The 14539-nt window shown below is 36.2% G+C and overlaps 3 protein-coding genes across 3 annotated transcripts; all 3 read left to right on the forward strand.

Moving 5' to 3' along the window:
• Window positions 1–4197: 4197 nt before the first annotated feature.
• Window positions 4198–6404, forward strand: LOC108814672 (uncharacterized protein C24B11.05). The gene is given in 9 exon segments (XM_018587289.2): window positions 4198–4300; window positions 4303–4367; window positions 4881–4944; window positions 5049–5114; window positions 5199–5296; window positions 5395–5520; window positions 5612–5881; window positions 5971–6036; window positions 6121–6404. Coding segments are annotated over 9 exon segments (999 nt in total). The 5' UTR covers window positions 4198–4212; the 3' UTR covers window positions 6277–6404.
• Window positions 6405–7084: 680 nt separating this feature from the next.
• On the forward strand, window positions 7085–8870 carry LOC108817787 (uncharacterized protein At5g02240). Its single transcript, XM_018590578.2, has 7 exons — window positions 7085–7296; window positions 7531–7802; window positions 7895–7931; window positions 8019–8116; window positions 8219–8280; window positions 8407–8530; window positions 8632–8870. Exons 1-7 carry the CDS (start codon window positions 7248–7250, stop codon window positions 8749–8751), a joined length of 762 nt encoding a protein of 253 aa, XP_018446080.2. The 5' UTR covers window positions 7085–7247; the 3' UTR covers window positions 8752–8870.
• Window positions 8871–8969: 99 nt separating this feature from the next.
• On the forward strand, window positions 8970–13707 carry LOC108817786 (ribonuclease II, chloroplastic/mitochondrial). The gene is made up of 15 exons (XM_018590576.2): window positions 8970–9364; window positions 9453–9612; window positions 9685–9798; window positions 9933–10010; window positions 10079–10210; window positions 10692–10913; window positions 11023–11205; window positions 11342–11404; window positions 11523–11629; window positions 11709–11858; window positions 11945–12104; window positions 12297–12692; window positions 12824–13051; window positions 13155–13382; window positions 13495–13707. The coding sequence occupies exons 1-14, from the start codon at window positions 9087–9089 to the stop codon at window positions 13272–13274; spliced, it is 2391 nt and encodes a 796-aa protein (XP_018446078.2). The 5' UTR covers window positions 8970–9086; the 3' UTR covers window positions 13275–13382; window positions 13495–13707.
• The last annotated feature ends 832 nt before the right edge of the window (window positions 13708–14539 follow it).

Here is a 14539-nt window from a genome sequence, read left to right on the forward strand (position 1 = left end):
ATATATCTAATGCTACTTTGAGTGTTCACAATTAAATCTTAAATCAAGCATTACGAACTGGTTATCTACAAAGTATAGTTTAGATAGTTTCTGCATTGATATATTATATTATGAAATAAAATGAATGATTTTTTTTTTTTTGTCATCTGATAGATTAATATTGAAGCTTATAACCAATTACACAAAGCCGGCAAGGTAACATTTCTTCCGGAGCCAACAACCAGCGAAATAAAATGAATGATAGAAGAGTTTATTTATATTGCATAAAATCAATAAGATTATTTGTTTGGTTGCAGTTGAGCTATTTATTATGTATGGTTTGTGTGGTTCGTACTCGTTAACAACTGAGAATTGTACTCCAAGGTTTTTTTTTTGGGCAAAGTAAAGTACTCTTAAGGTTTTAACTATAGTCTTTAGACATAAGTGACATAAGGCCTGTTCGTTTCATTGTCGCGGAGGTTGCGACCAGCGTTTAAAATTTCTTCGTTGTTTTTATCTTTAATGGTTGCTCGGGGGAGAAGGACAGACGCTGCGATCAAAAAACACACGGAATCGGCAAATTCCGTTGACGCCATAAATAATAGCGGCTGTTTTCCTTCATTCTCGCTCCTCTGCGTCTCTCCTCTGCGTCTAAAAACAGTAATTCCGTTCACTTTTCTTCCCACTTTCCCTTTAGAATATTTGACGCTCGTGCCTGTCGCCGCGTTACAGAAACGAACAGGGCTATAATGTTCACCGGCGTCGGCGGCAGAGATAGACAAACAGCTTTACTGTCGAAATTGCATGCATTAAGAATTATCAAATTAAAAAAAAAAGAGTTATCAATTTTAGTTTTATACTTTGATGCACAATGCACATGTCATCTATCTTATTAAAACAGAAGTACACATATAAAAATACCCATAGTTCAAATTTAATTACACTTCTATGCCACTAAGAATTAATTTGAGTTTCCTATTTTAATGCTTGTCCTTTTTAGTTATATTAATGTGTTTCTTTTTCTTTCATATTTTAATGTTTGTCTTTTTCAGTTAGATTAATGTGTTTTTTTTTCTTTCCTATTTTAATGTTTGTCTTTTTAGTTAGATTAATGTATTTTGTTTTTTTATTCTTCAACAATTAATGATATTTTAGAGTTGTTATTTTTTGTCAACTTAAAGTTGTCTAAACTATTTGAAAATATAAAAAATAGTCAAAAGTAAACATATAAAGTAGATAAACAATAATCAAACACCAAAAATATTTAACATATATATTTATTCTTCATCCAAATATTGAAGTTCAACCTGTTTTTTAATTTTTAATTTAGATATTTTGGCTTACATTACTCAAATTTATATGTTTTGAGAAATTTAAAGTATATATAAATTTTTAAAATTTTAAAATAATTCAAACGGGTTATTTGTATTCGAACCGAACCCGGAAATATCCGAATCAAACCGAAACCAAAATTTATAAATATTTGAATGTTGCTGAAATCTTTAAACTCTGGAATCTCAAACTCAAATGGATTTTAACGGAATCAGTGGGTATCCAAATACACATCCCTAACGTAGTCAATATAAAACGATCAAGTATTACAAATACATCATTTAATATAAATAAATAAAAACTAAAACAGAAAATTAATACCCGTGCGGTCGCACGGGTCAATATCTAGTTTAGATATTATTAAGTCTATACATACGAGCATCACATGTTCACATTCATTTGTCAACGAAATATTCAAAATTTTAATTCGAATAACCAGTAGTTCCGTGGTCGATAGGTAGCCAAGGTAAATATTAAAAAATTACACCCAGGAAATAATTGAGATAATAAATAGTAAATAAAATTTGAGCGTGCTCGTGTTTCTCGTGGCAATTGTCAAGGAGATCATGTTTTAAGATGGAGGGCTAAAAGCCTCAAGGCCAACTCCAACGGCAGTTTTAAAGCATCATTATCCAAGATTTTTTAGGACGAGATTCTTAAAGAAATATAATTTTTTTTAATTTTTAACTAAAAACCACGTCCTGAGAAATCCTGGATAATGATGTTCGTAGATGAAATTTTTAATCAATTTTAGAAAATAAAGAAAATTAAAAAACAAAAAATGTGCGAGAGAAAGTTTTTGCAGGAGTTATTTAAAGAACTGATCTTAAACTTATAAGTACATATGTCTATCTTAAATTGAATCATCTTATTATAGAACACAAAAATAAATAAAAACTAAATTATTTTAAAATTTTCATCACTAAAAAACTAGTTGGGTATTTACATCGCTAGAGGTGCTCTTATAGGTACAAACTAGGCTTCAAGCTTGCGACATGCATGCAACTCCCATTTCCCCGGTTCCCACTCACAATTAACTAAACGAAGTGTTATGATCCCTTGATATGCAATAGAATTATCGAGCTAGCCTATATTCCAAAATCAGTATTCGAAAAAATGCCCAGGAGTTATTGCTTTCGACTCATTTGAATGCCCATGAGAAGGTCTATTCGTGGGCTGTACCTCTACCCGGAAGTTAGGCTTCTATCATCATTGACCCGGATATAATTCTTTTAAATTCAAAAAAAAAGCCCAAAAATTTCAGACCAAATATAAGACTAATTTCTTATGTATATGGATAAACGAGTTGTTTTTTTCATTTAATATGTTTATAATGGCCAAATTGAAAATATTTATTTTGATTTCAATGCGATTTCAATAATGATTACATATTCTATGTATTTGAAACTAATGCATGACTCCACATAAACTTGGAAACTACTATAAGTTTTGCAAGCACATTTCTGGTGGTAAAAAGTTTACAACTATGAATTATGACACCTTGATTCAAATCGGCCATTCATGGATGTTTTAAATAGCTAAAAAATCCGATTTTTTCATAGGTTTTGTGATGATCAATCTTTGAACCTATAAAATATTTGAGATCACACCACGGTTAAGAAAAACATCACTATTTTTTAACAGTTGGTACGTATATCGTTTACCAATTAAAAAATTCTCACGAAACTTAGCTTTTCAGTTTTCAACTACTGTAGTTACCATTCAAAAAGTAATTGCTTTTAGCTTAACAAAATTTCGAGGTAGCTAAGTTAAATTGATGGACGATAATATGGAGCCAATGGTTAGCTAATAATATGTGTATATATGGATCAAAATGATTGTCCGTTCATCTTGTCCCAGCTATTCAGATCCATATATAATAATCTGGCGAGTCCATAAAGTTCCAAATTTTTGAGACCTTGACACATGTGCTCAAGTTCTAGACTATATGATGTCCTTGGGTCTAGGAACCTAGACGCATAGAAAGTCATAAAAAAAGATTAGATGAGTTTTAACTCCTCAATAATTGGGACCAAAGAGATAGGATGGCTTTTGATCCTATCTTCTTGTTTAAATAATTAAATCCAATCAGGCAATTATTGATTGAAACCAAAGGAAAAAACATAACCATATATAGTTTCAACAATATTTTCGTATTTTCAACATAATACTACTAGTTTACTTTGTGGTATATATACTAGTAAATTGCAGAATGCAACCTAGACAAACAATGTTTGGTTTTCGTTAAATAATTGTTGCATATTTATGTATATATTTCCAACTTTCTCAAAGTTTATCATAGATACACATGATGGTGGAACAACTTGGTGTCTTACAGCTTATATAGTTGGCAACCGATATTGAATTCATATGATACAGTTGACAAAAAAAAAAGAATTCATATGATACCACAATCGAAATCCAAATATCCAAAGTTGAACGTATTACTTACTCATACGGCCAAACTATTGGACCAAAACGGAAATAAAATTCAAAGACTAATTTAAAGTAATTTATATTTGTAAATATATGATAGAAGAAGCTAGGTGGCTGAAGAAATTAAGCAGATATATAAACGAAGGAATGCTATTCCCACAGGTTCTCGAGTCATCTAGATACAAGCTTGGATTCCATTGATAGAAAACGAAAATTATATTTTATAGTCCATAATGTTGAGTATCTATCTTTTTGAGTTCTTTCTTTCTGTGAAACAATCATATGATACATATAATTGTTGCAACTTTTGATATAATAGCACGCATAAAGAAAGAAGAATTGCGTGGTCATCCTCTTAATTTGACTTGTACGCTAGAACTTAGAGACACACGGTTTTAATTAAACTAAACTGGTTAGGAGGAAAATATAATTAATTCAAAAGTTAACATATAGATTTTTTTAAAAATGCAAATAGCTTTTAATGATCGAAAAGAGCCGGAGGGAGTTTCCTATATAAACTCCTTCTCTGGCTCTCTATATCCCTCCCCCACACCTTCTCTCTCTTAACATACTCTGCTCTTTCTCTCTCTACATCCGCCAGCTTCTGTTCTAAGCTTAAGGTTGGAACTACTAATAAATCATCTTTTCAACACCTCCTGTTTTCTTATTGTGTCTACGAACATTTCGTTGGTTCTCTTTTGCTTGCAAACTCCCCGATGTTTTTCATCGGGGTCAGCTCTAGGTTTATACCGTTTTACTTTGATTAATACATCTAGGATTAGTCATTTTAGTAATACAAACAATTTATCTTTATTTTCCTCAACATCAGTTAATCGTGTTGTCCACACACGTGTTAATGCTAAATGCATACATGATACATACATATATAGACATATTCCCTTTTGTCTGTATATGTATACTACTAATAATTATTTTGGAGTGGCTGTAACTCGCTGAATCTCTCTGTTCACGTCTCAAGAAAATCTTATCCCAACTTTCTTAGGACACAGAGGAACCTTGTCCATTCATTTCACAAAATTATTTGTGTGTAATTTCTGTGATTCAGAATCAAAACTCTATTTAAAGCGATAACCCATTTAAAGAACTTTTTTCCTGTGATCCAATTGTTTCAGAGAATGGAGTTCCAAAACCGGTACGGACTTACAACGACGCAGAAGTACGACTGTCTCTTATTCGGTACGTACGCCCTTAAGCGGAATAAACCAATTAACTTAAAACTAGTTACATAAACATGGTTTCTTGACCAAGTAGGCAAGTACTTATCAAAACTTCCCCTACAGATTTGGACGATACTCTTTATCCTCTTAGCACCGGAATCGCAAGAGAGTGTGGGCAGAACATCAAAGGTAACTTTCTCTGTCTCACTATCAACTTATCCAATATTTAATAGTTCATTTCTAAAATTTGGTTTTTATTTTCCGGTACGACAGATTATATGGTCGAGGAACTCGGTATTCCGAAGGACAAAATCGTTGAATTGTCTAATCTTCTCTACAAGAACTATGGAACAACAATGGCCGGTCTTAGAGTACGTGATCGATATATTCAATTATCATTTCTATAGTTTTGTTTAGACTTTTTTTATTAGTATCATCCTAATTAGCCCGATACGTCTTCTTGTTTCAGGCGATCGGATATGACTTTGACTACGATGAATATCATAGCTTCGTCCACGGTCGTTTACCGTACGACAACATAAAACCTGACCCTGTTCTTCGAAGCCTCTTGCTTAGCCTTCCTCTCCGCAAAGTCGTACGTGTTACATTTGATCAAATACTATACACTATACATTATTATAGTTTTGATGACGAAAATAGTTAAGCAACATTTCCTCCGTTTTTAGATATTCACGAACGCGGATAGAGTTCACGCGGTCAAGGCGTTGAAGAGGCTGGGATTAGAGGATTGTTTCGAAGGGATCATATGTTTCGAAACGCTTAACCCGACGCACACAAACGCAGTGTCTGGAAATACCGATATTTTTGATATCGTTGGACATTTCGACCGGTCTGAACCGGTTAGTTTGCTTCCGAAAACGCCTATCGTGTGTAAACCGTCAGAAGCCGCTATTGAGAAAGCTCTCGAAATCGCCAATATTGACCCTAACCGAACGGTATAGCTAATCGGAATTTTAAATATTTGTTTTCTGAATTTCAAAAACGAGGACAACAAAATTAAAGTTTTATTTATTTGTCATCGCAGCTGTTCTTTGAGGACAGTGTCCGAAATGTACAAGCTGGAAAACGCGTTGGTCTCGACACGGTTCTGGTATGATTGCTTTCGTTAAACCAAACCGGAATCTAAACTAATCAAACCGAATTTGTAGTTGACTCTTGAGGTTGCTGTTTTCAGGTTGGTGCACCAAACAAAGTCAAAGGAGCAGATTACGCCTTCGAAAACATTCACAACATGAAGGAGGCGTTACCAGAGTTATGGAAATCGGACAGAAAATCAGCTGATGTTGGATATTCAGGCAAGGTCGCCGTTGAGACACCTGTCACAGCGTAGGACTGTTTCACCGTTGTACCTAATTTTCATCCACTGTCATTTTCAATCTTTTTTTCAAATGACGTTATGTCATTTTTGTTTTTCGAGTCGTGTTTATAAATTTAAATAAAAGCAGGAAATAATCTTCATCTAGTTTGCAACAGAAACAAATAAACTAAAAATCTCCCAGTCGAGTGGAATATGAAACTAGTCAATACATTTAATCCAAATAATTTAAATTAAACAAATACATTTTCTAGAAATTAATAAGATCTCACCATACCATCATATTATTATTTGATATTCTTTTTACACTACGTAATTATTTATGATCGTATATACTTTATTTTATTTTATAAAAAACAACTATATGCTAAATTTTGTTGATACAGTCGTATCCAATATGATTATTGTATTAGTAAATAAATATATTAGTCTAGAAAACTAGACTGTCATCAGTTGATATTGGCCTGAGCAAAGATTATTTAAGTGAGAGTATGATTTTCTTATCTTTTATAGCTTTATTAAGATACACATGACAGAGTTGACAGTTCAGTGACAGTTGTCTCGGAATATGCACAGAATAAATAGTTTCATGGCTGAAAAGGGAAAACGAAAGAACATGAACCTTCACACCCTAAAAAGACTTGTCGTTGTTCAGATGAGGAGTCTGAAGAAAACGGCAAGTAGTTACATCTTCAAAATGATCGATACCCAATAAATGAACGTATCTGGCCCATTAGTGAACACAGACATAGAAGTTGGGCCCGAAATGTAATAAAGAGATTAATAAGAGTGTCAGTAATATACACCGCTAACAAATTGACACATGTCATGCACACCAAAAAAAAACTGTCTAAAATCTGACGATCATTAATGCTCTCGCTTCTCCGTCTCACCAAACGCTCTTTAATGGGCTTCAGAGTAAGTCAATTTGGTTGAGTGAGAGTCTTGAGAAAATTATAGAGAGCATCGAGAGAGTTTCTTCTTCAATGGCGAACCTTCCCACCGTTCTCGTTACCGGCGCTAGTGGCAGAACAGGTACTCACTTTTTGCCTTCAGTTTTTGATTCTTTCAGGTTTATTACTGAGAAATCCAGATGAGAATCTGAAAGGTTTTAGGGTTTAGTGATGTTATGTTGATCATAGCGGAGGCTTATGATCCAAATAGTTCCAACGTTGTGATTCAAACGTTACAAAATCTCGTCTGTGCATGTGATGATTGATGATGATGTTTATTTAGCTTGATGATGATTGTTTTAATGGGAATTGATAGGCCAGATTGTGTACAAGAAGCTGAAGGAGAGGTCAGACAAGTTTGTGGGGAAGGGTTTAGTGAGAACTCCTGAAGGGAAAGAGAAGATCGGAGGAGAAGCTGATGTTTTCATTGGTGATATAAGGGATGCTGATAGCATTACCCCTGCTGTTCAAGGGATCGATGCGCTTGTGATTCTCACTAGCGCTGTCCCCAAGATGAAACCTGGTTTTGACCCCACTAAAGGTGGAAGACCTGAGTTCATCTTCGATGATGGACAGTACCCTGAACAGGTAATTTAACAAGAACACTGTCAATCCTTCAAATGTCAGAGCTTGGTTTGTGTTCGCTGCAGCATTTTTTTCTTTTAAATGTGTGTGTATAGGTTGATTGGATTGGCCAGAAGAACCAAATAGATGCTGGTATGTTCATCCTCTCTTGTTACTTGTATTTGTCTTGTTAAAAAAGTATCAAGTGCCTTATTTTGGTGAGCTTGCTTCTATGAACAGCCAAGGTTGCTGGTGTTAAGCATATTGTCTTGGTTGGGTCCATGGGTGGAACAAATCCGGATCATCCTTTGAACAAACTGGGAAATGGGAACATACTGGTTGCTTAACACATTCTCTCTGTTTTTCTTATTTTCTAAATGAGTTTGGTTTCTTTACAAGAGCCTAGTAACCTTGGGTTACCTACCCCCATGTGTGTTCAGGTTTGGAAGAGGAAAGCTGAACAGTACCTTGCTGATTCTGGAACTCCTTACACAATAATCAGGTAAAAAAACAAAAAAAACCGTTCGTTTAACTACAAGACCCTTTTTTATATTGATATTAAAATTCACCCACCTCACATTTAAAAGTTTTCCTTGCTTCTCAAACTTCGTCTGTTGATGGAAAATAGAGCGGGAGGACTTCTAGACAAAGAAGGAGGTGCACGAGAGCTCCTAGTTGGTAAAGACGATGAGCTTCTTCAAACAGACACTAAAACCGTCCCCAGGGCTGATGTTGCTGAAGTCTGCATTCAGGTTCGTTCGTTCATCAGCTTCTTTGTTTTCTAAAATCAAATTATTGCATTTTCTTGCCCTGATTTCTTCAATCGTTTTTTTTTTCTTTTTTTTATACACAGGCATTGCTGTTCGAAGAAGCTAAGAATAAAGCTTTTGATCTTGGCTCAAAACCAGAGGGAACCAGTTCTCCCACCAGTGACTTCAAGGCTCTCTTCTCTCAAGTCACCGCTCGTTTTTAAAATCTTTTATCTTCTCGTTGCTACTGTATCATTTGGGATGTAATGTACCAAACCAGTTAAAATAAAATATCCGGGTACACTATGAGTAGAATCAATAAAATAAGGGTCGTTCTTCGAAATTTGAAAAGAGTTGGGCCAAAAATATAAGATTTAAAATAAGGGGAACATTTGTGATTTAATAAGAAAGTTGGGGCAAAACTTGAATATACCGTTTCTGTCACCCGCTTCACTTACATTTCTATCGCCACATGAACCAGAGAGAACGATTTGTTCAAAGCTTCCGTTATCGAACTACACCATAGCGTTCGGTGGCGGCTTCACCTGAAGCTACGACGATGATGTCGGTGAGAGCAATCAACGGTTGCTTCCTCATCCGCACCGCCACCACCGGCGGCGCTCCTCCCGTCTCTCCATTCCGCCACCGTATTCAGCGACTCAGAGCGTCTCATCTCCGAGAATTCTCGAAATTAGGGTTCGGTTTTCCACTACCCCGACGAAAAACCGGTGGCGGCCATGCTCCGAGCTGCTCGTCTTGCATTCACAGTCTCGTCGAAGAGCTGGAATCAGTCAGCAGTGGGAAGCGAAGCCGAATCAGAGTTCGCGCCAGTGTCAAGTACGTTTCATTCACTATGCCTTCTTCTGTGTAATCAGCAAAACTTGAACTATAGAACTCAAAAATTAAAAGATGAAAACATTTATAGAGTGAAATTAACAAGCTACGGAGAGGTAGTTGAGGATAAGCTAGTAAACCAGGAACTGGAGGCCGGTTTGCTTCTGGAGTTCAAGAAGGACCCTGAAAGGGTGTTGTTGGCTGTCACTCATAGACCTGATGGCAAGAAGAACTGGATGGTCTTTGATCAGGTGGACAACATTCTCTAACCTCGGTTCAGTGCTTTGCAGATCATTTGACTTATTGCAACTTTAATTGTGCAGAATGGTGTTTCTTCTTCCATCAAACCCCAGCAAATTACGTACATCGTCCCTGGTGTTTATAATTTTGACCATACCGGACTTACTGATTTTCTCCACAGGGCTCAGGATAACTTGGTACGTACTGCTAATGACATTGCCAAAGCTTTTTGAAATATCTTTTTTTTTCTTCTTTCTAGATGTTCTAGTCTAATAAGATGAGGTTGTCGTGTTATATGAATGAGCTTATAGTGTTATTATTTTTGATGCAGGATCCTCAACTGCTTGAGTTTGCTTGGGTCGAGTTGCTTGAGAAGAACAAACCTGTGACGCCAGAAGAGTTAGCAGAGGTACCATATCTTTCAGTGAATGCAGCGGTACGAGGCCGGTCGTTTGACAATGCTTTTTTAATTTTCAGATTATTTATGGTCGCTCAGATCCTCTCGAAAGCTATTGTGCTCATTTTTTACTCTCAAAAGACGAGATATACTTTTCTGTATTGGAGTCAAAAGGTTCTCGATCAATCTACAGCCCCCGCCGCACTGAACAGGTATTACTTTCTCCCCTGTATTCATAGGTTCATCTATGTCACTTGAAGGGTGTTCTCCATACCCTTTCTTTCTATGCTTGGTAGTGTAAGACTTCCAATCCTTAGATGTTAGGATTTCATTTTTTTTATCAAGTAGTGCTGAGCTTCATTTAGTTTCCATGATTTGTGAAATCAAGTAAAAGAATTCTATGTGGATGAAATGTGTAACAATATTTGTTTTATCAAGTAATACTGAGCTTCATTTAGTTTCCTTGAATTTTTGAAATCAAGTAAAAGAATTCTATATGGATGAAATTTGTAACAATATTTGGAGAGCATGTCTGAGATTTGACCTGGTTCGTTGAGTTATGCTATTATCAGGCTTGATAATATGTTACTAATGAAAGAAATCTTGATTGTGAGGTTTTGACTCTTATAGTTATTGATGCTCGACCACCTTATATTCTCTGATAATCTGATGTTGATTTTTTTCTTCTTGTAGGTGGAAGAGCTTTTACGTCGGCAACGTGTGAAGGAGGCAGAAGAAAGAGAGTTTCAGGAGTTTATTCAGTTGCTGAAGGCTGCCAAGAACGCGCCTAGTCACACTAAGCCCCCCAAATCTTCATGGTTAGCTAATGATAAAGTGCGAGAAAATATCGACTCGCTTAAAGCTTATGCTATTGATGCATGGGCAAGCATTGACCAACGGAAATTGGCCGGAGTGGTGAGTCAGCCATATTCATATCTGCTAGCATTTTTAAGCTCTTGTATACGCATGTGAAGCTACATCTTCCAAAGATTTCTAATGCATTTTTGTGGTTGCTTCATGACAGATCTTAAAATCCATGGGATTACAGAAAACGGCTGTCTCGGCACTGAACCTTCTCATAGATATTGGATATTTTCCTGTACATGTCAATCTTGATCTCCTTAAGCTGAATCTCCCCACCGACCACTCGGATGCAATTGTTGAAGCTGCTGAAGTTCTTCTTTCAGAGTCATCTGATCTTGATGCGGTGAGCACTTTGTCCTGCACTTGGATATGTTTGTTATATGGATTTTTTTTTGTCTCGTATTAGTGGTGATTTCGTAAAGTGTTGACAATCATTCTCCAAGATTCAATATTCCCACTTGCTCTCAAACCTTGTTTAGGCTAGGAGGATCGATCTCACACACTTGAAGGTATATGCAATTGATGTTGATGAGGCTGATGAGGTAAATACTTTTAAGTCTCTTATATTTCATTCTGCAAAGTCTAGATTAGAAAAGTCAAGTCTGAATGCTATGTCGTTTAACTGTGAATATTCTTTCTGGTTCCATGGAATTTCTGCAGCTTGACGATGCCCTGAGTGCAACGAGATTGCAGGATGGACGGATAAAGATCTGGATACATGTTGCTGATCCTGCTAGATATGTTACACCTGGGAGCAAAGTGGACAGGTAAGTACGATGCATATCTTTGATCACTACAATAAGATTTTTTTTCTGGGTCATTCTGATTAACTAGTACGTGCTCTAGAGAGGCAAGGAGAAGGGGAACTTCTGTCTTTCTTCCTACAGCTACGTATCCCATGTTTCCAGAAAAACTTGCCATGGAAGGAATGAGTTTGAGACAAGGAGAAAGATGCAATGCTGTCTCCGTGTCTGTTGTCCTGCGTTCTGATGGCAGGTAACTCAATATTCATTGTCCTTCTCTTGATTTCTTATCTATGGAATACTCAGAACTAAAAGAATACTTACAACTTATTGTTACAGCATTGCAGAATATTCGGTAGAAAATTCAATCATCAGACCGACCTATATGTTGACATATGAAAGTGCTGCTGAGCTGCTTCACATGAACCTCCAAGAGGAGGTTGAACTGAGATTGCTGTCCGAAGCAGCTTTCCTCCGATCTCAATGGCGCCATGAGCAGGTTGGCTTGAGTTTTATGTGGTCTGTCATCAAAACCTTATCATAAGGAAAACCATAGTTTTGCTAATGGTTTTATCTTGGCTAACATTTTCAATCCAAAACGTTTGGTAGAGAACTTCTCTGGGCATTAATTTTTTTTACTGGATTCTGTTTTTATTTCTTGTAATACTTGCCTCTTTCTGGTTTAACACAGGGTGCAGTGGACACAACTACTCTAGAAACTCGTATCAAAGTGGTGAATCCTGAAGATCCAGAACCATTGATTAATCTCTATGTAGAAAATCAGGCAGACCCTGCAATGAGACTTGTCTTTGAAATGATGATACTTTGTGGGGAGGTTATAGCAACGTTTGGGTCTCAGCACAATATTCCATTGCCATATAGAGGACAGCCACAGTCAAATATTGATACATCTGCATTTGCGCATCTTCCAGAAGGACCTGTACGTTCTGCATCGATTGTCAAAGTAATGCGTGCTGCAGAAATGAATTTCAGATGTCCTGTTCGACATGGTGTGCTCGGAATTCCTGGTTACGTTCAGTTCACATCTCCCATTCGTCGATACATGGATCTTACCGCACACTACCAGGTAAACCGTTTTCACCCACCCTCTCATGGTATCAGATGATTTTGGATATCTATGGGTTGATTTCTGCCTTAACCTTTGTTTGAACACGGAACAATTAAGTGATTTGGCAAAGCGTGTTGTTGAAATTACAGATCAAGGCTTTTCTTAGAGGAGGAGACAATTTTCCATTTTCAGCTGGTGAGCTAGAAGGTATAGCAGCATCCGTAAACATGCAGAACCGAGTGGTGAGAAAACTATGCAACAGTGGTCTTCGTTACTGGGTAATAGAGTTTCTCAGAAGACAACAAAAGGGTAAAAAATACACTGCATTGATCTTGAGGTTTGTCAAAGACCGTATCGCATCCCTTTTATTGGTTGAGGTAATTGCTTGATAAAACCAAAAAAATATATATCGGGATAAGCGTTTTATATTATACAACAAAAGCTAATTTAAAACTAACTCAACCGTAAAAATGTTTACAGGTGGGTTTTCAAGCAACCGCATGGGTATCAGAAGGAAAACAAGTGGGAGATGAAGTCGAAGTTAGAGTAGAAGAAGCCCATCCCCGCGACGATCTTATTCTTCTCAAAGAAGTTCTCTAGAGAGTTAACAACACCTTAGTTCCCAGACAAATCCATCAAAACTCTGTTTCTCCAAACATGTGAGAGGCCTCTGAAACTGATACAGAGTTTGTTTTTTTGCAAAATAAGGTAATCGATCATCTCCATTTATATTCTAACTTTGGTCAGTGAACACAGAGAGGTTTCTGATTCTGCATCCTAAGCAGAATAATTAACACTACTTTGCTCTTCTGGTGATAAGGAAACTTGCTGAAGGACGCCTCCTTTGGTGGCTCGAGCTATGGTCTTCTTTTAGGAGATAAAAAACACAGTGGTCATATGGTACGCGCTTTTATGGTTCATACAGTTTTACATGCTGTTGTTGTAAGTCGATATAGGTAACTTGCTTTGGTTCTATGGACCATAATAAGAAAAAAAAATGGGAATGTGAATAAAATACTATTTCAGTCTTGGATTTGATCGATTTAAAAAGTCTCTCAAACTTGATAGCCAAGTACGTAGCTTGGACCGTAAGGTAGGTCGGATCTAATCATATGGTCTTCACATTTTTGAGCCCTTAACTCTAGGAGGAAGGTATCCATGATAATTTACAAAGTCAAAAATTGTACCGAGAGGTCAGTTTGCGCGTGGTGTGGAATATGAAGAAAAGTCAAATGCTGAAAATGTACGTCGTGTATTAGATAAGCGTATCAACAAAAATTAAATGCGAAGCAACAAACATTGAAATGAATATTTTCATGTTACTATGTTCCTTCATTATGTTTTCTAACCATTAATACGGGTCACCGACTAGTTGAGAATTTGATATATACGTAAGAATAATTATCCATGTATAAACACATCTACAGATAGGAACAATGTATAGTTTCTTAGTTGAGACTATAAAAAAATATTTTCTGAAATAAAACTGAAAGTACTATGATAATGATTAATGAAATTTTACCCAACTTGGAAGTATTAAAACAAGAAAAAGTAATATTGCGGTTTCGATTCTGCATTGGGAAACACTAAACTAGTGCTCGATGTCAAGTGGTACGGACGAAGTGTGATCTAAGAATTTAGCTTGTAAAACTACCCTAGCAAAATATTAACTGCACAGTGCACATGCATTTATCTTTGCTAATTTTTCATCAAACCTTTAGGTAGACGATTTCTAATTAACTCACATGTAGTAACAATTTAATAAATTTCTATAAAAGCATATAAATTGTCGTCTAATGCCATAAATGATTACTTCTAGGTGAACATTCTTGGAAACAATCACATGTGCTTCTTGAACTTTTACT

This window comes from Raphanus sativus, chromosome 7 (genome assembly GCF_000801105.2).
Source record: "Raphanus sativus cultivar WK10039 chromosome 7, ASM80110v3, whole genome shotgun sequence".
In the NCBI taxonomy this organism is placed as follows: domain Eukaryota; kingdom Viridiplantae; phylum Streptophyta; class Magnoliopsida; order Brassicales; family Brassicaceae; genus Raphanus; species Raphanus sativus.

Excerpts from the sequence above, each read along its gene's own strand:
- LOC108817787 (XM_018590578.2), top strand. The coding sequence starts at position 7,248 with ATGGCGAACCTTCCCACCGTTCTCGTTACCGGCGCTAGTGGCAGAACA. Across the intron at positions 8,281-8,406 it reads ACTCCTTACACAATAATCAG|AGCGGGAGGACTTCTAGACA; the intron begins GTAAAAAAACAA and ends GATGGAAAATAG. Across the intron at positions 8,531-8,631 it reads TTGCTGAAGTCTGCATTCAG|GCATTGCTGTTCGAAGAAGC; the intron begins GTTCGTTCGTTC and ends TTTTATACACAG.
- LOC108817786 (XM_018590576.2), top strand. The coding sequence starts at position 9,087 with ATGATGTCGGTGAGAGCAATCAACGGTTGCTTCCTCATCCGCACCGCC. Across the intron at positions 12,693-12,823 it reads ATCTTACCGCACACTACCAG|ATCAAGGCTTTTCTTAGAGG; the intron begins GTAAACCGTTTT and ends TTGAAATTACAG. Across the intron at positions 13,052-13,154 it reads CATCCCTTTTATTGGTTGAG|GTGGGTTTTCAAGCAACCGC; the intron begins GTAATTGCTTGA and ends AAATGTTTACAG.